General features: G+C 38.6%; 1 protein-coding gene across 4 annotated transcripts in view; it reads right to left on the bottom strand.

Moving 5' to 3' along the window:
- Nucleotides 1-26,889, bottom strand: part of LOC110462053 (uncharacterized protein DDB_G0284459-like) — an 80,661-nt gene that overhangs the window by 8,149 nt on the left and 45,623 nt on the right. For all 4 annotated transcript variants that reach the window (XM_021515830.1, XM_021515833.1, XM_021515831.1 and 1 more), the window contains exon 3: nt 6,326-10,206. In XM_021515830.1, coding sequence (XP_021371505.1) covers nt 6,326-10,191 — 3,866 coding nt within the window. In that variant the 5' untranslated portion in view covers nt 10,192-10,206. The remainder of the gene's footprint in view (nt 1-6,325; nt 10,207-26,889) is intronic.

A 26,889-nucleotide genomic window follows, 5' to 3' on the forward strand; every position in this document is an offset into this window, starting at 1 on the left:
AAATTGAATTACTTCCAATGGCAATTGAACAAATGTTAGTCCAAAATGTGATTTCCCTATATAAACTATAGTAAAGTTTACCCCCTCCCCAGGGGGAAACGTGAGACCCCAGGGTCAAGAAATTCACAATTTTAGTAAAGCACCTTAAGACCCTTCTATCTATTTGATTCTACCATATCTGGATCTTGAGAAGAAGATTTTTGAAATTTTTGAAATTTTACCCTTTTTGGCCCCGCCCCTCAGGCCCCTGGGGGCTGGGGACGATATAATTCACAATTTTAGTTGACCTTTGGCCATGGAAGGTTTCTGCAAAATTTCATTGAAATTGGTGAGGGGTTTTGGAGAAGAAGTCGAAAATGTAAATTGTTTACGGACGGACGACGGACGATGAACGACAGACGACGAACGACGGATGACGGACGATGCCAGACAAAAGGCGATCGCAATAGGTCACTTGAGACTTTGTCTCAGGTGACCTAAAAAAACCAAATGGAAACAATGTGTTTCAACATAACCCAAATATATGTGACCTCAGAGCCTCTATTGTTAGGTGAAACCAGTCAACACTTCTAATAAACTACAAGATCTTCTGTTGTGATTGAATATATGACCTAATGAATACCAATATATCAATGAATATTTGCATATCAATTAAAATCTGTATTAATGAATACTTATGAATCATTAATTATGTGTGTATCACTTAATACACTTTGTACATCATTCAGATTCAGATGTTGTGATCTACCATTGGTAACACAGATTGAGTTCAAAATATACATATACTAAATAAATTGGATCATGATTCTTACAGCTAGAAAATATTCAGGAAAACTTCAGGAGTCCAGAAAGCTTTTATATTTTTTGAGTGTGTAAATGGTGAAGTTGACCAATTGTAAACAGGAGGGATAGACATGCCGGTTATATTTCACCGGGTAGAGAAGCACTCCTTCGCCCTTTGACCTCCTTCAATACACAACAATCAAATGCTCATATACGTTTTTCAGTTTTTGCCATTCCCTGATTTTGACAAGGGGTCTAGTTTCAGACGGAACAAAGCTATCTGTACCTCTGATCAGCAAGGATACCGTGAGGCAAACACTAACAGGTATATTAATATTTGATTTCTAAATGGAGAGTTCATTCAAATCAAACGCTTGCTATTTAAACCTGTTCGTCAGTCGAGCAGTCACGGTAATATCCTCCACAATTCTCTCACACCAATAACCAATACACAGTATCGTGTGAAAGCTTTAGAACTAGATATTTTTAATACAAATTAAATTTTAAAATAAAGTTAAATTGACATGGCTGGTGTAAGCTTTAGACAATCTCTACAAAATGATACAATAAGCTACTGATACGTCCATCCATGTAAATAAATCCTCTGTAAGATATTTCACCATAATCAAAACTTCCTAATATTAATTAGATACATTATTCCTACTCATACATTTGTGTTTTCTCCTGATGGGATCGCTGCTTATGAAGTCTTGCTCAAAGGAGCTTGGCCCTAAATAACTTGTCGATAGGCCATAAAACAATATAGTAGAAAAATAAACTGAAAGGTTTGCCAGTCAGTGCCTGTGCTGAAGATTGCCAGTCAGTGCCTGTGCTGAGGATTGTCAGTCAGTGCCTGTGCCGTGGATTGCCAATCAGTGCCTTTGCTGAGGAGTCAGTGCCTGTGCTGAGGATTGCCAGTAAGTGCCTGTGCTGTGGAGTCAGTGCCTGTGCTGAGGATTGTCAGTCAGTGCCTGTGCTGAGGATTGCCAGTCAGTGCCTGTGCTGAGGATTGCCAGTCAGTGCCTGTGCTGAGGATTGCCAGTCAGTGCCTGTGCTGAGGATTGCCAGTCAGTGCCTGTGCTGAGGATTGCCAGTCAGTGCCTGTGCTGAGGATTGCCAGTCAGTGCCTGTGCTGAGGATTGCCAGTCAGTGCCTGTGCTGAGGATTGCCAGTCAGTGCCTGTGCTGAGGATTGCCAGTCAGTGCCTGTGCTGAGGATTGCCAGTCAGTGCCTGTGCTGAGGATTGCCAGTCAGTGCCTGTGCTGAGGATTGCCAGTCAGTGCCTGTGCTGAGGATTGCCAGTCAGTGCCTGTGCTGAGGATTGCCAGTCAGTGCCTGTGCTGAGGATTGCCAGTCAGTGCCTGTGCTGAGGATTGCCAGTCAGTGCCTGTGCTGAGGATTGCCAGTCAGTGCCTGTGCTGAGGATTGCCAGTCAGTGCCTGTGCTGAGGATTGCCAGTCAGTGCCTGTGCTGAGGATTGCCAGTCAGTGCCTGTGCTGAGGATTGCCAGTCAGTGCCTGTGCTGAGGATTGCCAGTCAGTGCCTGTGCTGAGGATTGCCAGTCAGTGCCTGTGCTGAGGATTGCCAGTCAGTGCCTGTGCTGAGGATTGCCAGTCAGTGCCTGTGCTGAGGATTGCCAGTCAGTGCCTGTGCTGAGGATTGCCAGTCAGTGCCTGTGCTGAGGATTGCCAGTCAGTGCCTGTGCTGAGGATTGCCAGTCAGTGCCTGTGCTGAGGATTGCCAGTCAGTGCCTGTGCTGAGGATTGCCAGTCAGTGCCTGTGCTGAGGATTGCCAGTCAGTGCCTGTGCTGAGGATTGCCAGTCAGTGCCTGTGCTGAGGATTGCCAGTCAGTGCCTGTGCTGAGGATTGCCAGTCAGTGCCTGTGCTGAGGATTGCCAGTCAGTGCCTGTGCTGAGGATTGCCAGTCAGTGCCTGTGCTGAGGATTGCCAGTCAGTGCCTGTGCTGAGGATTGCCAGTCAGTGCCTGTGCTGAGGATTGCCAGTCAGTGCCTGTGCTGAGGATTGCCAGTCAGTGCCTGTGCTGAGGATTGCCAGTCAGTGCCTGTGCTGAGGATTGCCAGTCAGTGCCTGTGCTGAGGATTGCCAGTCAGTGCCTGTGCTGAGGATTGCCAGTCAGTGCCTGTGCTGAGGATTGCCAGTCAGTGCCTGTGCTGAGGATTGCCAGTCAGTGCCTGTGCTGAGGATTGCCAGTCAGTGCCTGTGCTGAGGATTGCCAGTCAGTGCCTGTGCTGAGGATTGCCAGTCAGTGCCTGTGCTGAGGATTGCCAGTCAGTGCCTGTGCTGAGGATTGCCAGTCAGTGCCTGTGCTGAGGATTGCCAGTCAGTGCCTGTGCTGAGGATTGCCAGTCAGTGCCTGTGCTGAGGATTGCCAGTCAGTGCCTGTGCTGAGGATTGCCAGTCAGTGCCTGTGCTGAGGATTGCCAGTCAGTGCCTGTGCTGAGGATTGCCAGTCAGTGCCTGTGCTGAGGATTGCCAGTCAGTGCCTGTGCTGAGGATTGCCAGTCAGTGCCTGTGCTGAGGATTGCCAGTCAGTGCCTGTGCTGAGGATTGCCAGTCAGTGCCTGTGCTGAGGATTGCCAGTCAGTGCCTGTGCTGAGGATTGCCAGTCAGTGCCTGTGCTGAGGATTGCCAGTCAGTGCCTGTGCTGAGGATTGCCAGTCAGTGCCTGTGCTGAGGATTGCCAGTCAGTGCCTGTGCTGAGGATTGCCAGTCAGTGCCTGTGCTGAGGATTGCCAGTCAGTGCCTGTGCTGAGGATTGCCAGTCAGTGCCTGTGCTGAGGATTGCCAGTCAGTGCCTGTGCTGAGGATTGCCAGTCAGTGCCTGTGCTGAGGATTGCCAGTCAGTGCTTGTGCTGAGGATTGCCAGTCAGTGTCTGTGCTGAGGATTGCCACTCAGTGCCTGTGCTGAAGATTGCCAGTCAGACTCACTCACTGCCTGTGCTGAGGATTGCCAATCAGAAGTTACTATACATAGATGTACTCCTTAACACAAGCTCTGTTGGTGCAGGGAAATGTCTGACAGGCAATGAAGATAGTGCTTCTATTTAAATACAAATTTCATTGAATTTGAATTTCAACAGAAAGGAAGTTCTTTTACCACAAGATAGTGTAAATACATGCAACAATTTGCTTTCAAGAACATCAATATTAATGTGATGGTGTAATTAGCTTCCTTTATAATATAGTTAAACAATAAGTTGTCTATTTTACACACCTGGACAAAGATTGATAGTGTTGTCTATTTTCACTTACAATCTTACACCTAAAACAAAGGCAGCCCAATGATGACTGTTTTAACTTTTTCACACGCTCCTAAATCATTGACTTATTGTAATACGATACTGTTATGGCTATGCCATTCAAAGCTTGAGGTGAAGGTCATATTCATAGCCAATTGTCAGAAATGCAAAATAGAAATTAACCTTTCAAAGTTAAACTGTAATCTGTTTTTAAAATAGTTAATACTTTGTTACTCATATTATGTTCCTAAAATATGAACAACAAGCCATACAAATAAGGCGATGACCTGGATCACACACCACAACATACTGATGATATAGTAATCTCTCGGCTTCCTGTTCACCTTAACACATGTGTGTTCTCTATTCAGGCTGGATTTTCCAGCCATTGTGTTTATAAATAAAACACAATTTTGATGCAAATTTTGTTGTACAAAAAGTGAAGCCTTGCATGATACATTATGAAAATCCTATGCGTACAGTATAAACAGATGTATTAGTACTGAGAGGTTGTCAGAGAAATAAACACAGGGGTTATCTGTAGGGGAAACTTCAGGAATTCTGTTAAGAAATCTATTTTGGTTAACATTTTTGTATTTTCAATTGTGATTTAAATAACTTATTCATTGGGAATTGATTTCATGAAATGAATGCTGTATTATATTTAAGAAATAATCAACATATGTGCGTGCATTATGGTGGAATAGATAATGAGGGCGAGAAAATGTTTGTAAAAATAATTAACAAAGGCCGCTTCGGCCTGAGTTTTCCAACATTTTTGAATCCCGAGTTATATATTCCACCATAATGCACGCACATAAGTTGATTATTTATTCTACCACGTCAAATGTAACTAATTGTAAAGTTTTGCTGTCTTATAAGGCGACATGACCTAGAAAATTCAATATGCAAATTAGACGCTGTTCTTTTGCACGTGCAAGATTTATCATGTGATTGTGTCCCCACGTTTTAACTTGATCAATGTCACGCCAACATTTCTCAGTGCGTAGGGTTGGGATTCCCGGATTGCATTTACTTCTAAAACCATCATCATCGTACCGATATCAAGCGGATTTTCTTGGAAGTGCCAGTGATACAACATCATACGATAGGCCTGACATGAGTTTGCATATTTAGTTGGTTGCCATGACGTGATGGAAAGTCGCTGACCGGCTGATCATGATGCAACCTTCACCTTCACCGACTTCACCGGACAGCCGTGTTTTGCAACCACTGTTCAGACCGATGCTACTTTTTGCAACATTATTCTTCACACACGGTATGTACACTGTAGGCGAACGCTCGACATCACTTGACCTTGGTAACCAATAACTAACCATACAGTGCAGTGCTGTGATAACTGGCCAGAAAGGAAGAAAACAACTGAACACGTGTGACGTCAGATACGATGTTCATTTCAATCAATCAATAATTGGCACGCTATCGACATCGTTCGTCAAAACATGAAATCAACGCTTGACAGTACATACACACACTGCACACATCGTGAAATGTAGGGCACTACCCAGTGAAGTAAAAACAGAAGTAATTAATAATTTACCATTTTGTCTTCAGACCTGTACATTTTAAATGTCAATAATTAACAAACCATTTTCACTGCACGGACCCACATACTTTAGGTCTATAGATCCGTGTAATCTTTTGAATGGCACGCCTGTCATATATTTTGATCCCGCCTGACAGTTATGCTATTTTTGTTAATTCATGACAAAATACGGGGAGGTTGTTTGAACAGCATACGTGCGCACTATTTCACGTGCATTGGTTATTGGCACACGCATGGTATATCGCTCAATAATGCACTCTTTTTAACCAATGAAAACCGTCGTTACATCACAGACGTGGTAGAATAATTTATATTCCTTCATTATTTATGCCCCCCCCCTCCTCAAAAACATTTAGCTCCAACCAACGTGTTAAAATAAATAGATGCATGCTCTAATGTATATCAATATGTGAATAAATATAAATCTTGATTAACAAGGAATGAGTTAATGTATATAGTGAAATTATATTGTCTTCAATAAATTATCAGAAGGAAAGATTAAAAGAAAGCTTGTGAATATCTTGGTATGATGTGACAAATATAGAAACTTGGTATGTATGTTCAAACTCTCATAGCAATGATGAAAGAAACAAGGAGTTGTTATTCTAGTGGTAACTTCTAACATAGAATCACAGACTTGTATTCTGATTTGATGAAAGCTGGAGAACAAAGCTTGACACTTGATGTTTATGTGGTATACGACCAAATACATACCTGACTGAGGAGAAGCTTGTCTGCCTGTTACATCCACGCTGCTTGTTGGAAACGCTAACAGAGATCTTGGTGCGATGGCCCCCATCCCCATCAAACCCACTGATGATGGTGGGGCCTACATTGGTTGCCGAGGCCAGGGCAGCGTTCTGTGGCGATAAACCATCGGACGTGTCCGACTCATCGTCGTTCACCATAATGTTTGTCCTAATCTGACCACCACTGTGAGTGGACACGCGAGGCCCACTGACCGTCACAGAGTTACCATTGACTGTCGTACCACCAGACGATTGCACTATTTGAGGAGTGGGTACAACAGTCGCCTTGGAGGCAGTCTGTTTGGTAGGACCAACCCAGTTATTGAACACTTGGTTTCTGTCACTGTCTAAGTACTCCTGAGAAGAAGTTTTGAAATATTTGGCACTGTCCTGATGTCCGAGCATGTGAAGCAGACCACCGCCTTGCATTCTGTCAAACCCACCCTGATTGGCCAGGTTCACACTGTTTAACATGAAGGCGTACTGTTGCTGTGGGTTTGGTGCCGAACCCTGCATGCTCATCATCCTCATGTACTGTGAAAGGTCATCCAGGGACATGTTGGGCATACCTGGGTACACAGGGGCAGAGAACATGGGCTGCGAGCCAAATGGCATGTTGTAGCCCGTCTGTGGGAGGTTTGCCTGGGAGAGGAGCTGGGAATAATCCATGGAGGCATTGTATCCTTGCTGGAAACCTGCTGGAGGGGGCAGAGGAGGAGCTGAAAGGATCCCCATCTGTTGTTGCTGCAGGTACTGCTGCTGTAACTGAGCTTGTGTCTCAAGCCTTTGTAGTCGTTCCCGAGCCTCCATTTCACGCACTTTTTCAATCTCCTTCTCCTTGGCCTCTGCAATCTTCCGTTCCTCCTCTCTCTTTTCTTCCTCCCTTTTCACCTCCTCCTTCAGCATCTCTTCTCGCTTTAGTCTGTCCTTCTTGCGCACTGTATTATCAAATGTGTATTTCTTCTTTTTCTGGTAAATTTTTGGTGCATGTCCTTCAAACTCAACTGTACTATTTCTATCTTTGCCTGCTGGCACATTTTCATATTCTGGAAGGACCACAATCTGACCTTTCTTGCCGATGTAGGCGACACCAGCGCGCCTCATCTGATGAATCTCTTCCTTTTCACTGTCCTCATCCTCATCCGTCCGATCATCCTCTGGTCCAAAATTCACACGCATCTTTTCGTATTCCTCCTCTGTGTCTGAAGAATCAGAGTTGTGATCACTAAAACCATGCGGTACCATGTATTTTAATGCCTGCTCAGATTCAAAGTTCTGATTCATGGCTTGTGGAGCTGACACAGAACTCCTCAGTTTCCAGTTAGGTGGAGGTGGTGGTTCATTAACTACCTCCAAATCCTCAGATTTCTGCCTTTTGATAATCTTTCCCCCAGCCTTGCTGATGGATCCAAATGCATTTTTGACACTTTTATGTACAGATTTCTTGAATCTTTTGATGCTATCATACTTCCTCCGTTCATCAGTCCCCATGTCCGAGTTTCGCTTGGTATACTTGTTCTCCTTACCCTTGCCCTTCTTTTCTTTAATCTTGAGGTCATTGACCTTGCTTGGAACAATAGTGGACTTGAATCCCTGAGCATTTCCTCGTGATGTCATCATTTCGTCTTTGTCTGATAGGTTGTCATCCGAGTCTAAATCGTCACATGGTGTCCAGTCCTCTCGGGTGTATATACTGGAGTTCCGAACATCATCCATCTCCTCTTGAACTTTCTCTTCCTCAGACTCCGACTCCTGAACACGCTGGCGTGAGTTCTTTGCCAGAGAATCATCATTTTTGCCATCTTTACTTTCTTTTTTCTGGGACTTTTTCTCAAACCTGTGTTTAGGGTATTTATTTGTATCTAAGTCAAGTGTAAGGACCTCTTTATGATTCTCCATACCACTGTCCTCCTTTTTCTTCACCACTAGTTTGTCCGACTTGAACACGGTGGAGTTCGTATCCTCTATGACTCGGCCTGTTACTGGCACATTGTTTTCTTCCTCACGCTTCTTCTTCATTAGTTCATCAATTGTCATCTCTGTCTTGCTCCTCTGTTCGCGGTCAGATGCTGCCTTGGCTAGCTGTTCCCTAAACACCTCTGAAGGGTCCTTTGGTTTTTCTTTCACCTTTGTGGATTTCTTGACAATTTTAGTGGCCTTTGCTTGTGCTGCAACCTTAATGTCATGCTGTAGTAGGGAGCTGAGGCGGCGCATTGCACTGTCTGCTGAACTGGATGAGGAAGTTGTGGACGGCTTCCTTTCCAGAGTGGATGTCCCCGGAGTGGGAGCAGGAGCACTCACGGCTGGGGGAGGAGGAGGAACCTTAGACCCCTCCTCAACAGCATCTTGCTTCTGTAGGACATGTTTGACACTACTACTCGAAAGGACTAAACTAGGTTCAGTGTTGTTGGAATTTGAAGCACCATTTGTTGGTGATTTCTCCTGCTCAGCAACCTTTTCTTTTTCTGTTGCTATCTCCTTTTCTTCAGCTCTCTGTTTTATTCTTTCTTCCTCTGCCATTCGTTGTTTCTCTTTTTCTTTCTCCTCTGACATTTGTCGTCTTGCTGCCTTTTTCTCTGCCAGTTTTTGTATCTCTAGCAGCAGAGGGTCCTCCTGGCGTATAGGGGCTACAATAGGGGGAACCCTCTGACTGTTTGTTCGTGATGGCGGCTTCCTCTCCTTCATTTGTCTATCGTTGTATCCTATTCCATTATTATGGACTTCGTCGGCATACTCAACACTGTTGGACCTGGACTTGGTGTAGTAGGACTTGCTGGTTTTAAGAATGCCCTGAAGAGGAGGTGGAGGAGGAATGGAAACATCCTCCATATCATAATCTGCTGGAGGTTCGTTATGTACCGAATAGCTCCGCATGTAAACAGGAGGTGGGTTAGCTGGTCGCTGTGGTGCCTGCTGGGATTTAGAACGTATGGGTCCCCGGGGGGTTGAGGGAGCTGATTTTGAGGTAGGTGGAGCAGGGGGGGGTGGAGGGCGATTTAGAGGAGGGGCAGGTGCCCGCTGTTTCTTCTTTCGTCCATCCAGAGCATCCATACTCTTTGTGGACTTTGCTGAGTTGGACCGAACCAGATTAGTGACAGGGCGACTGGTGTGCTCAGATAGATCGTTACTGAGATCCTCTATCCGTTTACCAGTCTTTTGCTCTATCATTGATAGAGTCTTATTGCGCCTGGCCTCGGCAAACTGTGCATAAGTCATGTTTAATGATGAGTCCATGTCAAACGTACTCCTGACCGGGATAGACACCTGAGGACATGAGGTAGACATGGAATCTAGCTTGCCACGCAATTCCAAACTCTCTTTTGGGTCTTCCACAATCGTGTTCTCACGACTGTACAAACTAGAAGTTGCTGACTGTTGGCGTCGATGAACTTTGTTTTTCCTTGCGGGATCAAACGATACACTTGGTGCTCGTCCGGATGAACTACTGTCACTTGCCATACTCCCAGTTTCAGAGTGTGCCACATTTCCATTAGGAATACTACCATTACTTTGTGGTATTTGTCCATTATTTAGTTCATTTTCTATCACATGATTAGTTTTCAGACTGTCGTTGTCTTCGTTGTCATCGTCATCATATGCGTAGATATCTTTGTAGTTGGGAATGATCTTGCTCATTTCCTGTGACACAGGGCGTAGCTGGTGCTTAGTGGGTAGCACTGCTGGGAGCACCTTGTTTACAGGGTTGTGGTAGCTGGGTCCCTTGGGGCCGAGGTCGCTGACTGGTCGGGCACTGGGCGGGGCTACGGGCCGTGAAGGAGGTCGCCGCACCACCGGCTCCCTATTAACTGTCTGAGACTGTTGTTGGCCCATCCTGGTACCTCAAGTCTGAAATAGATAGAAACAAACATTAATCATTTAGAAATACTTAATAAGCATACTGTACATATTTTCAATAAATAGCATACAGAACAAACAGAAGGTCCTTTAACCCCTGTATTACAGAACTGTATCTACTTAAGTGGTAGGATTTGTCCTACTGAAAAACAGTCATAATTGTAAAATATTTAAAATTATGTACAAAGACAAGCAATTCAAATAACTGGAGAATATTTTCAGTATTAAAACACAACAAAACAAGGATGATGCAGAAGTCACTGTTGAATTTCTGAACTAATGTTTTAGTACCGAGGTAAAATATAGCGCAAGTTAGGAAACGGGGAAAAAAACCTTTTTTGTTTGATCTCAAGAAATTTGTTTTTCATTTTCATGATTAAATTAAAACAAAACAACATGTAATTACACATTTATAACTTCAAACTCAAAATTACTTCAGTGCAATAACTGAATTTCAACAAAATATTAAAACCTAGAAAAAAACCAAGAAAAAACAGACAATATGCAGTTTGAAACCTACTTCAGTATTGAAGAAACAAAGCCATGCAAGCCTGCATATCATTCAACCTTTCATTTTTTTCCTTTGTCTTTTTCTGGAGAATCCCAGGTGTTGGGAGTGTATACTAACAAAGAGAGTTGTAAGTCGACCTATTCTATCATTTTGTAATTCACAATGAGCCAGGCAGGAAAAGGAATACATTCACAACCCATGTATGTCAATTATCAAGTTCAAAATAAACAGGAATTAGTTATATTGACTCGCATGTATACTTATACCTATATAAGGCACTAATGACTATGCCAGCCATTGTGAAAGCACTGAGGAACATCATTTCCTGCAAGAAACATTTTTCCCAAATCCAGACTTAAGGTTTTTCCTTAAATAAATGAACTTATTACACAGCATTTAACTTATTTTTTTAAACAATAATTCAAAGATATAAAAAAAATCCTCAAAAGAATGAGGCAGACAATATTCAATATTGACTTTATTATATTTACAAACAAAAACAATATTTGTACTTAAAATGACAAGCTATGGATTTTATTAGTGATTTTATCAAATTGTCAAAATGAAAAGTTTGCAATCTTTATATTTTAACTACAAATTCCAATTATTTAGTATTTCAAAGTCTTTTATTCCCCTGACATTAGGATTTGTATTGGTGGATTTAGTTCTGATATAAGATAATCGCTACTGTTATGTTGGTGATGATGTTCCTGTGTAACAGTACAGCTAGGTAATCAGTCTCACGATCAATGTGACGGCCCTGAATTTCCACCTACCCACAGACATCATGGACAGGGTGCTGTGTTTAGTCGACAGTTAATTCAGTATGTTCTGAAATGCTGCAGAACATACTGAATTAACTGTCGACTAAACATTTTTATTGACAGAAACAAAATGGTATTTTATATGAGAAGAATGTGACATCTTATTATCAGGACCATTTTAATTGACATAAAAAATGCCTGTGAAAACACAGTAACATTTTTATTATTATCGAATTAATTTTATAAGTTGTGTTGTTGACAAATCTTTTTATTTTTCAGCTTTGAATCTGGTATTGTGGATGAGGATCATGCAGCTACTGTAGATCTGCTGGAAGAATAGTTCAATGAATGTAGAATGTACCTTTTACATCATTAAAATATTAAAGTTCTAATTTGATATCTACAAATATTTTTCCTATATTTGTTGCGAAAAAAGACGTCGCGCACTATAATGACCCTCTTTTTTATTTTCAAAAGAGGGTCATCACCCCCTCTTTCAGTATATTCGGGGTTGGCAGGTATGATTTCACAGCCGGTCACATAGCAAAGCAGTAAACCCTTAGATTTTTATAACAACATAATTTAAGTAATTTAAAAAAAAAGATTAAGAATCGTTTTCATTCAAATCTACTATAATGCATCAGCTCCTTATATGGTAACATATGAATACGGCTATCTGATTGTCAGAACTAAACCACTTAAACTGAAGTGTGGAATCTAACACATTATTATTTGATTACAGTGTGCTGACACATTCAGGCTATTCTTAGTTAAATAGACTTGTTCCTGAGTTGGAATCTCCACAAAAGGACAATAGGGATTGCCCCGTGTGCATGCAGGGACTGAAGTACCAGGCAGTCTCATTCTGATCAGTAAACCCCACATAAATACATCACTATCAGTTTTCAGTTTTCAAAGCTTCTCATTATTTCCTATCACTTCAAACGCACGAAAGATAGGATTTACGGAGATTAGTGTGTTCCTTTTCTTCACAACACCAATTAAATGTTGTTTATAGACCTACCTCCCTCGGCCATACATATCTATCTGCTGTGTTCGTACACAAACATCCTGTTTCATCCATACAAAATATAAACTGAAATCCATTGAGAAAATCAAAAGATTCCTCTCCATTTAGTCTGGATTTAGAAATTCTGTTGGATGTGTTATGATAGTACATGGATAAAACCAAACGTTTTGCAACTTTGACCTCAAACTGTTCCTCAATAAGCCAAACGTTTTGCAACTTTGACCTCAAACTGTGCCTCCAAAAGCAAGTTACGTCAAAAGTGGAAATTTGTCATTGAAAAGTTGGATCAATAAGATAATTAAAGAAATCAATATTCCAGGTACAGTATAATGAAATATTCTCACCCCACCCAAATTTTGTTTTGTGGGAAACAATAAATAATGTTGATTCTGACTTATGTATACAAACTAGTACTGTAGAACTAGACCATCTTACACAAATTGTGAAAAAGGTTAAATTCCTCTGCAGTATTTACCATAATGAAAGCTGTCTTCAACACACGTATTAGTAAATTTTATTTCTGTTATTTAATAGAACCAGACAAATAGGGGTTAGACAGTACAAAAAATGTAGGTCAACCATTCCCATAAAGTGGTCATTTCATCTCTTTATCAAAACTTGGCATCATTTATATTGATCATTGACTTAAGATTCTAGCAGTCAATTCTGTTATTCATGACTGGTTCCGTTTTTATAAATATTATTACAACACGAACACCTATCTTCAAGCAGACGGCATTTAAATCCCAGTATAAATTAATAGAGTTCTTTGGACAATGAACCTCATTCAGGAAAAAGACGTTCTTGTTTCCTCAAGTTTAACGGAACTTTTCAATAAAGCCTAATAAAAAGACAGACTGCTACTGATTTCTACATTGTGCAGCCTGTGGGGTGTTTGCACAATCAGTGACTCCTTGAACAAGTTGTGCGTAAATTGTGGCCGATTCAGCATTTAAGGTCATTCTGGTAAACCTGTCACCTGTTATATCTAATACACAACAAAATGCTTCCATTTTTTTCTTTCAATAAAAATTTCATTATCAAAATCAACCAGCTCGAGATTTAATTTAGTATATATGTACTTAAATGAGGGTCAGTAGACAAAATAGGTCTGTTTGCCTTGATACATTGCAGTATATTTTCGGTTCACATTAGTGACATTAAACCCCAGCAGGTTTTTATTATAAATCTGATATATCCATTCACTGAACATGGAATGTAAATCCATATAGGATATCTGGTTAGTTAGCAAGTTAAAATAGGTATTCACAAATGTTATACATATAATGCTAAAATTACCATTTTTCTTGGGTACCAGAATGTCCTGATAAATGAAAAGTAAGATAGCAACATCAGTATACTATTTAACCCAAGTAACAGAATCAAGTTATTTACAATAACGCCATTTCTACTGAATTAAAGTTATTGACCAAATATATCCCACTTCATGATTGTATGAGGTTACTGATTTGTGCACCCTGTAAAGAGATTGTTAAAATTTGAAATTGAATGATTATTGTATTGTTTATATTTTATAATTACCTGTAATTGCCTTCTGCTGAGGGCATGCTCAGGTATCAATGTTGTAGACATAAGAAATTGTGCCAGACTGTCTGAATTGAAAAATCTATTCCTTCCCAAAGCAATATTACAAGATCAGTATGCCCTCAGCAGAAGGCAACAAGAAGTATAGTATATCACACAGCTATACCACAGAAAACTCTACTGAAAACTTTTTTTTACAGAACAGGGGGGGGCAAACAATTTAGCACTACAAACCAACACCTACATCACATACCAGAATCATTACTGTACAAAAGTTTGCGAAAATGTGAATCTAAGAAATATTGTGACCCTCTTAGTAGAGAGCTATTTGGGACTATTGACTCTTTTGATTGATGGAGTGGTGTACGAAATTTAAAACCTTCAAATTTGTCCCAGGAGTACAACAGCTAAAGTTTGACGCGATGAAATTAAAATGCTCTAAACTGTGTATCCCCGTTTGGAATATTTGACAAGTGCCGAAAAAACCTGTCTTTCATTGCATGAGAACAAACAATCAATTATCTATATTGGTTTTCACGAAATGCTACAAATCACATCTAATCTCATATCAACTTCCTATGTCTGACATTTTAAATTGCTTTTAAACAGGAATGCAGCTCAAATAATATGTGTCGTGTCAAAACAAAATTACTTCCTCTGTTTTTATTTCTACCAAGGCTGGGGGTAATTAGATGTATACAAAGCTATTTCAGTCTGTAGTTACTGTAAAAAGTGAAACAGTCAGATCTACCAACTTCAGAAAGTATGTATAAATACTATTTTTACTATTTACTGTTTGTTCAAATTTGTGTGTTAAGCCAAAGAGTCTACACAAGAAAAGTTTCATTGCAAAATTATTGACAAAAATGAAAATAAATAAAAACCGATTAAAAACAAACTATTGAAGTGAAGCTGTGTCAGTAACTATGTAGCTGATAAACTAACTACAGAAATGGAACAGGTCTGAAATACTGAATACAAGGACAACTATAACAGTCCTATGATAAACTAACTGCAGAAATAGAACAGGTCTGGAATACTGAAAACAAGGACAACTATAACAGTCCTAGGGTAAACTAACTACAAAAATAGAACAAGTCTGAAATACTGAATACAAGGACAACTATAACAGTCCTAGGATAAACTAACTACAGAAATAGAACGGGTTTGAAATACTGAATACAAGGACAACTATAACAGTGGGATGATAAACTAACTACAGAAATAGAACGGGTCCGAAATACTGAATACAAGGACAACTATAACAGTCATATGATAAACTAACTACAGAAATAGAACAGGACTGAAATACTGAATACAAGAACAACTATAACAGTCCTATGATAAACTAACTACAGAGATAGAACAGGTCTGAAATACTGAATACAAGGAAAACTATAACAGTCCTATGATAAACTAACTACGGAAATAGAACGGGTCTGAAATACTGAATACAAGGACGACTATAACAGTCCTATGATAAACTAACTACAGAAATAGAACAGGAATGAAATACTGAATACAAGGACAACTATAACAGTCATATGATAAACTAACTACAGAAATAGAACAGGAATGAAATACTGAATACAAGGACAACTATAACAGTCATATGATAAACTAACTACAGAAATAGAACGGGTCCGAAATACTGAATACAAGGACAACTATAACAGTCCTAGGATAAACTAACTACAGAAATAGAACGGGTTTGAAATACTGAATACAAGGACAACTATAACAGTCCTACGATAAACTAACTACAGAAATAGAACGGGTCTGAAATTCTGAATACAAGGACAACTATAACAGTCCTATGACAAACAAACTACAGAAATAGAACCGGCCTGAAATACTGAATACAAGGACAACTATAACAGTCATATGATAAACTAACTACAGAAATAGAACAGGAATGAAATACTGAATACAAGGACAACTATAACAGTGGGATGATAAACTAACTACAGAAATAGAACGGGTCCGAAATACTGAATACAAGGACAACTATAACAGTCCTAGGATAAACTAACTACAGAAATAGAACGGGTTTGAAATACTGAATACAAGGACAACTATAACAGTGGGATGATAAACTAACTACAGAAATAGAACGGGTCCGAAATACTGAATACAAGGACAACTATAACAGTCATATGATAAACTAACTACAGAAATAGAACGGGTCCGAAATACTGAATACAAGGACAACTATAACAGTCCTACGATAAACTAACTACAGAAATAGAACGGGTCTGAAATTCTGAATACAAGGACAACTATAACAGTCCTATGACAAACAAACTACAGAAATAGAACCGGCCTGAAATACTGAATACAAGGACAACTATAACAGTCCTAAGATAAACTAACTACAGAAATAGAACAGGTATGAAATACTGAATACAAGGACAACTATAACAGGCCTATGATAAACTAACTACAGAAATAGAACAGGACTGAAATACTGAATACAAGAACAACTATAACAGTCCTATGATAAACTAACTACAGAAATAGAACGGGTTTGAAATACTGAATACAAGGACAACTATAACAGTCCTATGATAAAAGCCTTTCTACAAAGCTGACTGGTAGACTTATTTAAAAACTGATTTTTCCCTTGTGAACATCTTCCAATTGAAACATTTTAAAGGTCTTTCTATATTATAATGCCTCCTGAGTAACATTAGAAGAACAGCATTTTTTAAATGTACAAATATAAATTCTTAAAACCTCCACAAAGGTAATTGGTCTTATTATCTGCTTCACTGCTCCATAATGATATAACACCATTATTTGTTTTGGATTTCTGATAATACACACAATGAATGTCATGTGACAAAGGGTTTTTCCCTTCAATTTGCTTTATTTTTATTTTTTTTATTGAATTTGTTAGAAATTAAAATTGTCTGTAATGGGAAACAGTTAGAGATCATTAAGATATATGGAGACTTTGTAAATGTTACGTAAGAAGCACTTCCAATTTTTTTCGTCATTTTTTATTTATTTGTGCAATCTTTAACTGCCAATGAATAACCTTCCTATGAAATTAGAGATTATATCGCCTACCCCCTTCCCCCTATTCGAGGACCCCCGTTAAGTAAATATATGCATTTGTATATCGACAGTTGCTCCATTAAATAAGATATATGCATGTTGACTGTCTACTAAAAGGCTAGTACAAATCATGTGTATATGTCGAAGTGTGAGCCATGACGAAGATGTATATATAGTAGGTAGGTATACATTCTCGGGGGGGCACTCCAGATTCCTGTGTTGTCATTAAAACACAGAGGTATTCACACGGACAGATACTAGTGGTGGTCCAAACTTATATAAACAATTCACCAAACTATAACACACTTTAATCCCATTCTATTATCTAGAGAAGGTTGTCCCATCCTAGTACATTTCCTATCTGCAGAGCCTTATTGCTGAACTCCAGAAATGGACATTCTAAGCATGTTGGTCTCAATATCTGTTCTTGCTATACACATTTTTTTTAATCCATCCTTTCTTCAAAAGCTGTATTAGGTTGTAGAAATATGTCACTACAAATGAAATATACAGCAAAATGACAATTTTGTAGGAAATCCGAGAAGACAATTTTAAGAATTAGATAAACAAAATAAGCTGGTTTTAAATTGTAAAGATTTCAACTAATGAAAGAATTAAAGCCACATTTCAACTGTGAACAACCAAAGTCGATATCGGTCTCAAATGCCAACAACTATCAGTCTTAACTCTTTCATCCCTAGATAACTTGAGTAGACTCTACCATACATTCATCTGGATGAGTCCATTATGGTCTACAGTGGTGAAAGGGTTAATTAACCAACAAACAACCTTTGGCCAATAAGTTTGATCCACTTGCACATTGCCAATAAGTCACAAATGTCAACAATCATCAATAGATTAACTAACATACAGAGCCAATGAGTCACAAATGTCAACAGTCATCAATAGATTAACTTACTACCATACAGAGCCAATAAGTCACAAATGTCAACAGTCAACAATAGATTAACTAACTACCATACAGAGCCAATACGTCAAAAATGACAACAGTCATCAATAGATTAACTAACTACCATACAGAGCCAATAGGTCAAAAATGTCAACAGTCATCAATAGATTAACTTACTACCATACAGAGCCAATAAGTCATAAATGTCAACAGTCATCAATAGATTAACTAACTAACATACAGAGCCAATGAGTCACAAATGTCATGGGTCATCAATAGATTAACTAACTAACATACAGAGCCAATAAGTCACAAATGTCAACAGTCATCAATAGATTAACTAACTACCATACAGAGCCAATAAGTCACAAATGTCAACAGTCATCAATAGATTAACTAACTACCATACAGAGCCAATAAGTCACAAATGTCAACAGTCATCAATAGATTAACTAACTACCATACAGAGCCAATAAGTCACAAATGTCAACAGTCATCAATAGATTAACTAACTACCATACAGAGCCAATAAGTCACAAATGTCAACAGTCATCAATAGATTAACTAACTACCATACAGAGCCAATAAGTCACAAATGTCAACAGTCATCAATAGATTAACTAACTACCATACAGAGCCAATAAGTCACAAATGTCAACAGTCATCAATAGATTAACTAACTACCATACAGAGCCAATAAGTCACAAATGTCAACAGTCATCAATAGATTAACTAACTACCATACAGAGCCAATAAGTCACAAATGTCAACAGTCATCAATAGATTAACTAACTACCATACAGAGCCAATAAGTCACAAATGTCAACAGTCATCAATAGATTAACTAACTACCATACAGAGCCAATAAGTCACAAATGTCAACAGTCATCAATAGATTAACTAACTACCATACAGAGCCAATAAGTCACAAATGTCAACAGTCATCAATAGATTAACTAACTACCATACAGAGCCAATAAGTCACAAATGTCAACAGTCATCAATAGATTAACTAACTACCATACAGAGCCAATAAGTCACAAATGTCAACAGTCATCAATAGATTAACTAACTACCATACAGAGCCAATAAGTCACAAATGTCAACAGTCATCAATAGATTAACTAACTACCATACAGAGCCAATAAGTCACAAATGTCAACAGTCATCAATAGATTAACTAACTACCATACAGAGCCAATAAGTCACAAATGTCAACAGTCATCAATAGATTAACTAACTACCATACAGAGCCAATAAGTCACAAATGTCAACAGTCATCAATAGATTAACTAACTACCATACAGAGCCAATAAGTCACAAATGTCAACAGTCATCAATAGATTAACTAACTACCATACAGAGCCAATAAGTCACAAATGTCAACAGTCATCAATAGATTAACTAACTACCATACAGAGCCAATAAGTCACAAATGTCAACAGTCATCAATAGATTAACTAACTACCATACAGAGCCAATAAGTCACAAATGTCAACAGTCATCAATAGATTAACTAACTACCATACAGAGCCAATAAGTCACAAATGTCAACAGTCATCAATAGATTAACTAACTACCATACAGAGCCAATAAGTCACAAATGTCAACAGTCATCAATAGATTAACTAACTACCATACAGAGCCAATAAGTCACAAATGTCAACAGTCATCAATAGATTAACTAACTACCATACAGAGCCAATAAGTCACAAATGTCAACAGTCATCAATAGATTAACTAACTACCATACAGAGCCAATAAGTCACAAATGTCAACAGTCATCAATAGATTAACTAACTACCATACAGAGCCAATAAGTCACAAATGTCAACAGTCATCAATAGATTAACTAACTACCATACAGAGCCAATAAGTCACAAATGTCAACAGTCATCAATAGATTAACTAACTACCATACAGAGCCAATAAGTCACAAATGTCAACAGTCATCAATAGATTAACTAACTACCATACAGAGCCAATAAGTCACAAATGTCAACAGTCATCAATAGATTAACTAACTACCATACAGAGCCAATAAGTCACAAATGTCAACAGTCATCAATAGATTAACTAACTACCATACAGAGCCAATAAGTCACAAATGTCAACAGTCATCAATAGATTAACTAACTACCATACAGAGCCAATAAGTCACAAATGTCAACAGTCATCAATAGATTAACTAACTACCATACAGAGCCAATAAGTCACAAATGTCAACAGTCATCAATAGATTAACTAACTACCATACAGAGCCAATAAGTCACAAATGTCAACAGTCATCAATAGATTAACTAACTACCATACAGAGCCAATAAGTCACAAATGTCAACAGTCATCAATAGATTAACTAACTACCATACAGAGCCAATAAGTCACAAATGTCAACAGTCATCAATAGATTAACTAACTACCATACAGAGCCAATAAGTCACAAATGTCAACAGTCATCAATAGATTAACTAACTACCATACAGAGCCAATAAGTCACAAATGTCAACAGTCATCAATAGATTAACTTACTACCATACAGAGCCAATAAGTCACAAATGTCAACAGTCATCAATAGATAAACTAACTACCACACAGAGCCAATGAGCAGCTGCAAACCCTTCAATTAATTGCAGCTATATTTGTTCACAAATCAATATAAAAAATATTTTCTGATTTTGCCAATAATTAATTGATATTAGCACCTACAGACTATCTTTATGTCAGCAAAATAGTGGTTAGCTGGCCCGGATGTCTGCGACTCTAAGGTGTATCATTAATTAAGGCCAATGATGGATGGGTCATTGGTCATCAATGGTGGTCTGACTGGACATATAGTGGATAAGCTGGACAGGTGGAAGTGATGCACATTAACCCATCATAACAGCATGTTGTCATGATATTCACATCAAACAGGAACTAAAGCGGTCGGCCCTTCATGTAAATCTGTGCCTCGGAGGGACAGAGACAACGAAAGCCTGAAAGGTCAGAATAAGTCAAAGTACATCAAACGATGTTGTCTAAGTGACTGGGAAATAAACAACACTCATAAGAGTATGTTTGTAAACAAAACCACGAGTACACCTGTACCAGCAACTTAAATAGTCCTACATGCTACTGTTTGGGAATTAGTATGGCTGAAGTAAGCTTGATAACAGTAAAGGAAATCAATAATGTTAGGGTCCATACAGTGTCAAAATGTTCCTTTTCCCTTGAATGATATTACATGTACATAAAAATAATAAGGTCTGAGATTATTTATCTTGTTTCCCCCCTCCTCCATTTTATCTAAACTTGTAGATAATTAGACTTATATTTTAGCATTACTATGGTATTTCACCATCAGATCTTCTGATATAAGACCAACACCATCCTCTTTTCAGTATCTCATCCAAAACTTCGGTTGATATTGATTAGTACTGATTAGTACGTAGCAGTGTTTGAACTTTATGGTAGACCCATACAATCACCAGGAATTACACTGTTAGGTCTATGGGAATCATTTACTTCATTGACCACGAGTTGTCTAAGAGGTAACAAAAATTGGTCAAGGTCTGGTCTAGATCTATGAACATTTCAGTATAGGTCTATAAGTCAGTGTTACATAGACGCCCGTTATCAAGTAGTCCAAGCAATCCCCTAAAATCTCTACAATTCTTTGGTCACAGATGATCCAAGCGGTCACACCAGGATCTTAACGGAGGGGATCATGACAGATAATGAGATCATTATGGATCGGTCGACATTTCACCATGATGGCCGCCCTTAAACTAGGACTTCACGATCTGTCTTCCTTTAACTACAAAGCTACAGATGTGGTCTTCCACAAGACGAATGTCACAAAAACAGTGCGTGTGATGAATGGCCGAGCACATTTCTGTGGTTATAGTAAACACTTGTTTAACATATTTTTTTATAATTAGGGAAATGGAGTACATAGAAAAACAATGTTAACGTATACACCACAACAGCTAACGTATGACACACACTCATCATACAGAAGGGGGCTGGACTGACATCTGGTGATCGGTATTTTACTTGAACATTTCAACAAATTTTACTGCAAAAGTAAAATACAAAATAAAAAGGTTCTCTTATATGAATTTTATGGAAGCAAATGTTTCTCCTACGTAAATTTCTCTTGTATATATTTTTATGAAAGCTGAAATTTCTTTTGTGTAAATTCTACGAAATTGTATTTTTGACAAACACTAAAAGTGACTAAGATCCTGTTTTAACCATTAAACATTTTACAGACACTAGATAAACTGTCTCTTCCTCTCATGCCGATTTTTCAAGCATATTATTACAAACTGTATTATTAGGACTTAATAGTTATCTTTCTAAAAAGACATATTTAAAAATAAGATCCTTTTCAGGCAAACAGGAATAAATGGTAGAAAAGACGGTCTGTTCTACCTAAACCATTAACAACAACTTGAGACGTAAATAGAGAATATTACATGGTAAAATCCATATCACATGCCATATCAGCCCGAGGACCCAATATCAGACCTCGGGCTGATATAAGGTCCTTGGGCTGGCATGTGATATGGATTTAACCATGTTTTATTCTGTTTATCATATACTTGAACATAAATTTTGGGCGATCAATTTTTTTTCAATTATCAATTACGAACTTCAATTTCAAGCAATTTTTTACCAAAGATCATCGATAGAAAATGTATATTAGAACAAGAGGCCCATGGGCCTTAATGGTCACCTGAAATATTTATACAGAGAGTTGATTTTGTTTTTAACATGAACAGAAATATTATTCAAAGTGACAAAAAACAATAAAACCACCTTACTCAATATCTAGCATACAGATTTAAGACTAAAAAGTATTTGACACTAGCACCTCTGATTCTAAACAAGGAAAATGAAGAAATTTCAGCACACTGACTCCTTTGGGCCCCACCCTACAGCCCTTGGGGGTAGGGCTGGCTCAAAATTATCAAAGTATCAAACTGTCAACTCAAGGTTATAATTCCAATCAAGTTATTAACATGTAATATTTAAAGTATCATTTGCCATTATAAACCATAATAAATCCCCCCCCCCTCCTTCCCCACGAGGTAAACGTGAGACCCTAGGGTCATAAACCTTAAGACCCTTCCATCTATGAAGAGTATTTGATTCTACCATATCTGGGTCTTTGAGAAGAAGATTTTTGAAATTATAGTCAATTCAACCCTTTTTGGCCCCACCCATCAGCCCCAGGGGGTCAGTCAGGGCTGATATGTGCATACCATCAAACTGCTATCCAATACTGATAATGCTAACCAAAATTGAATTACTTCCAATGGAAATTAAACAAATGTTGGTCCAAAATGTGATTTCCCTATATAAACTATAGTAAAGTTTATCCCCTCCCCAGGGGGAAACGTGAGACCCCAGGGTCATGCAATTCACAATTTTGGTAAAGCACCTTAGGACCCTTCCATCTATGAAGAGTATTTGATTCTACCATATCTGGGTCTTGAGAAGAAGATTTTTGAAATTTTAGTCAATTTAACCCTTTTTGGCCCCACCCCTCAGGCCCCTGGGGTCTTGGGACTAAACCGGCCACTATTTTTGTTGACCTTTGTCCATGGAAGGTTCCTGCAAAATTTCATTGAAATTGGTTCAGGGGTTTTTGAGAAGAAGTCGAAAATGTAAATTGTCTACGGACACACGACGGACGACGCCGGACAAAAGGCGATCGCAATAGGTCACTTGAGACTTTGTCTCAGGTGACCTAAAAAAAAAGTGGAATAAATGCCAATTTTAGTGTGTCGGTTGGGAAATCGCACAGAAACAATACAATACAAATTGTAACTTTGGTGATCAACACATTTTAATGAAATAAAAACACAATTGCAACAATAGAAATATGAATAACTGTCTGTTTACGTTAATCTTGGTGTCCGATAATATCTCCAGATGTGTTCCGGACCGAATAGTCACGAGGTGTTCCGAAAATTCTGATATGCATTTTCCGACCGGCCGGTCTGATATGGGTCACGTGATTTTAGTCGTATCATATAGGGCGGGAATTGCGTATTTAGTAGTAAGTATGTGATAACTTTGTTTATTGTATACAATACTCCCATTATAGACCCCTCCACCGAGAGTGTTTACTAAAACAGCACATTTTTATATAGATGTATATATACTGGTAAGTCAGTGTTCTGTCTGAAATTATATGTAAATAAATTAACAGCTATCTGAATCTTAATATCTTACAAATGGTGAACATTTTTAAACTTGTGTTTAGGTTTGAAATAGTTATACTTACAAAAGATAAAAGTAAAGCATTCCCTACAACAGCTACAGATCTAGATGATTCTAAGCAAATACCTACCACTGTCTATCCATCAGTCTACATCAGTTCTCTGTTCGATCCAATTTCAAACAATACAAATATTGAGAAATATGTCCAAAAACGAAAACTGTTCAACTGCAAGTTGTTTAAAATAAAGAATAAATATATTGACATTCAGTAATAACAGTGAAATCTAAAAGAGAAGTGAAAGTACAAGTAGGTTTGACAAATTGTCTTGGAAAGTCGACAGTTTCCAACATGTTACTGAACATGTGTACAGCCTCCCATGTTCAGCTCAAATGTCCAATACTGCACAGAATTCAGTCCCACTGTGAGAAATAATATTTGAACACCATGAAAATTTTATTGAGTCTACACAGCTGTATAAAAAGGTATTTGCATGCTTGGAAGTAATCCCTGAGGTCAAGAAGCTGACATTTCTTCATAGTAGGAGTGTGAAGCTGGTCCAACCTGTGAAGCATACACTTTGATCAAACATTCAACATGATGATTTTTCACATCCAATAGCTAACAGTTCTGTTTCATGCAGACTATTGAAAGTTTTCCCACAAAGCAACACAACCCACCATTGCTATAAGCAGACGTCTCCAGTTCTCTACGGTCGGACAGGTAGATGTTGAAGTTTAACACACTTCACACCTGTACAGTCTTACAACAGTACTTGAGTAACTGTCGGTAATTTGTGTAGGGATGTCATGTCAGCCAGGTAAAAAATAAAATGTTCTCACCTACGGCATTGTCAACTGTGGTCAACAGCGGTAAACCCTACATTTGTACATGTCTGCCTATTGTCATCGGACAACAGCGGTCAATGGGTCAGGACATGTTAGGACTACTCTGGACAAGCCATTATCAGAGTTGTAAAACATGATGACCACTGAATTCTGTCTGTGATACAGACCAAACTGACCACTGAATGGTGACTCGGATACATTGCAGACAAATCTGACCGCTGAAGGTAGTTGAAGGCTACTGACCAAACTGACAGAGAAAAGTAGCAAAAACTACAGGACCGAAACTAGAACACTGACAGGTCAGTAAGGGCCCCGTCTTGTGGCAATATATCCCCCATAATCATCAAGAAGCAAACTGCACATATAGCTGAGCTTGACGTTTGACATATGGAGTTCAAAGAGAATCGCAAGGAAGCAAAATATACATTTTACATGTACTATGATGTGAGTCTTGTTTCCTTCCACCTCCATATTTGCTGGGCTAACAGAAATGTAAATACCGGTGCAATACTCATTTGTTAGCTTTGATTTGTTGTATTTCACCTTATATACCTCCTCCATCAAGAGCCAGGGTCAAAGTCAGAGATCCACTTTGTCTTTGATCTTTGGACCCAAATGACCTTGACCATTAACCCAGTGACCCTGATCTTTGGTCAGTTAACTTATTCTTTAATTCCAATCAACTTTGCTTCATAATATCATAACAAAATGTTCATCAGTGAAAAATACAAAACTTGACCTTGACCCTTTCGACCCCGTAACCTGGACCTAAGATCAGTTGACTCTGTGTTAAGTTCTGAACAAGTTTGCAACATAATTTCATAAAATGACCTTGACCTTAAGTTAGTTGACTCCTTTTTAAATTCGGACCAACTTTGCTTCATAATGTCATACCAAAATGTTCATTAGTGAAAAGATACAAAATTTGACCTTGACCATGACCCAGTGACCTTGCCCTTTGGTCAAATGACTCCTTGTTTAATTACCACAAACATTGCTTCAAAGTGTCATAATGAAATGTTCACCAGCAAAAAAATACTAAATCTTACCTTGACCTTTGACCGAGTTACCTTGACCTTAGGTCAGTTGACTCTTTGTTAAATTCCAACCAACTTTGCTTCATAAAGTCATAACAAAATGTTCATCAGGGAAAAGATACAAAATTTGACCTTGACCTTTGGTCAATCAACTCCTTGTTTAATTCTGACCAACATTGCTGTATAATGCCATAACAAAATTTAACCTTCACCTTTGACCTAGTGACCTTGACCTTTGGTCAGTTGACTCCTTGTTTAATTCTGATCAACTTTGCTTCATCATGTCATTACAAAATGTTCATCAGTGAAAAGATGCAAAATTTGACCTTGACCTTTGAACCTAATGACCTTGACCTTTGACCTTGACATTTTACCTCAATGTGTATTTTTGTGAACTAAACGTCTTGACTAAGTTTCATGTACATCGGTCAATAAATACCAAAGTTATCAGCCAGGAACAAAATTTGTGGACGGATGGACGGACAGAAGGACGGACGGACGGACAGACAGACAGAGTGATTACTATAGGGCACCCGTATCTCGGGGCCCTTATTAGTTGCTAAATGTATCAAAATCAGATATATATGTACTTACCATTGGATGTAGCTAAATTTATAATGAAAGTTACCAAAGAAGTCAAAAGTACAGGGGGGAACCGAACAAGTCAAAGTACTGGGGGAAACAGACTACTGAAGGCAGCCAAGCTTAGCATTTCTTACAAAACTCACAGGCTGGCTGCTCTGGAACACAGGTCAACA

Source organism: Mizuhopecten yessoensis, unplaced genomic scaffold, assembly GCF_002113885.1.
Source record: "Mizuhopecten yessoensis strain PY_sf001 unplaced genomic scaffold, ASM211388v2 scaffold10741, whole genome shotgun sequence".
Classification (NCBI taxonomy): Eukaryota; Metazoa; Mollusca; class Bivalvia; order Pectinida; family Pectinidae; genus Mizuhopecten; species Mizuhopecten yessoensis.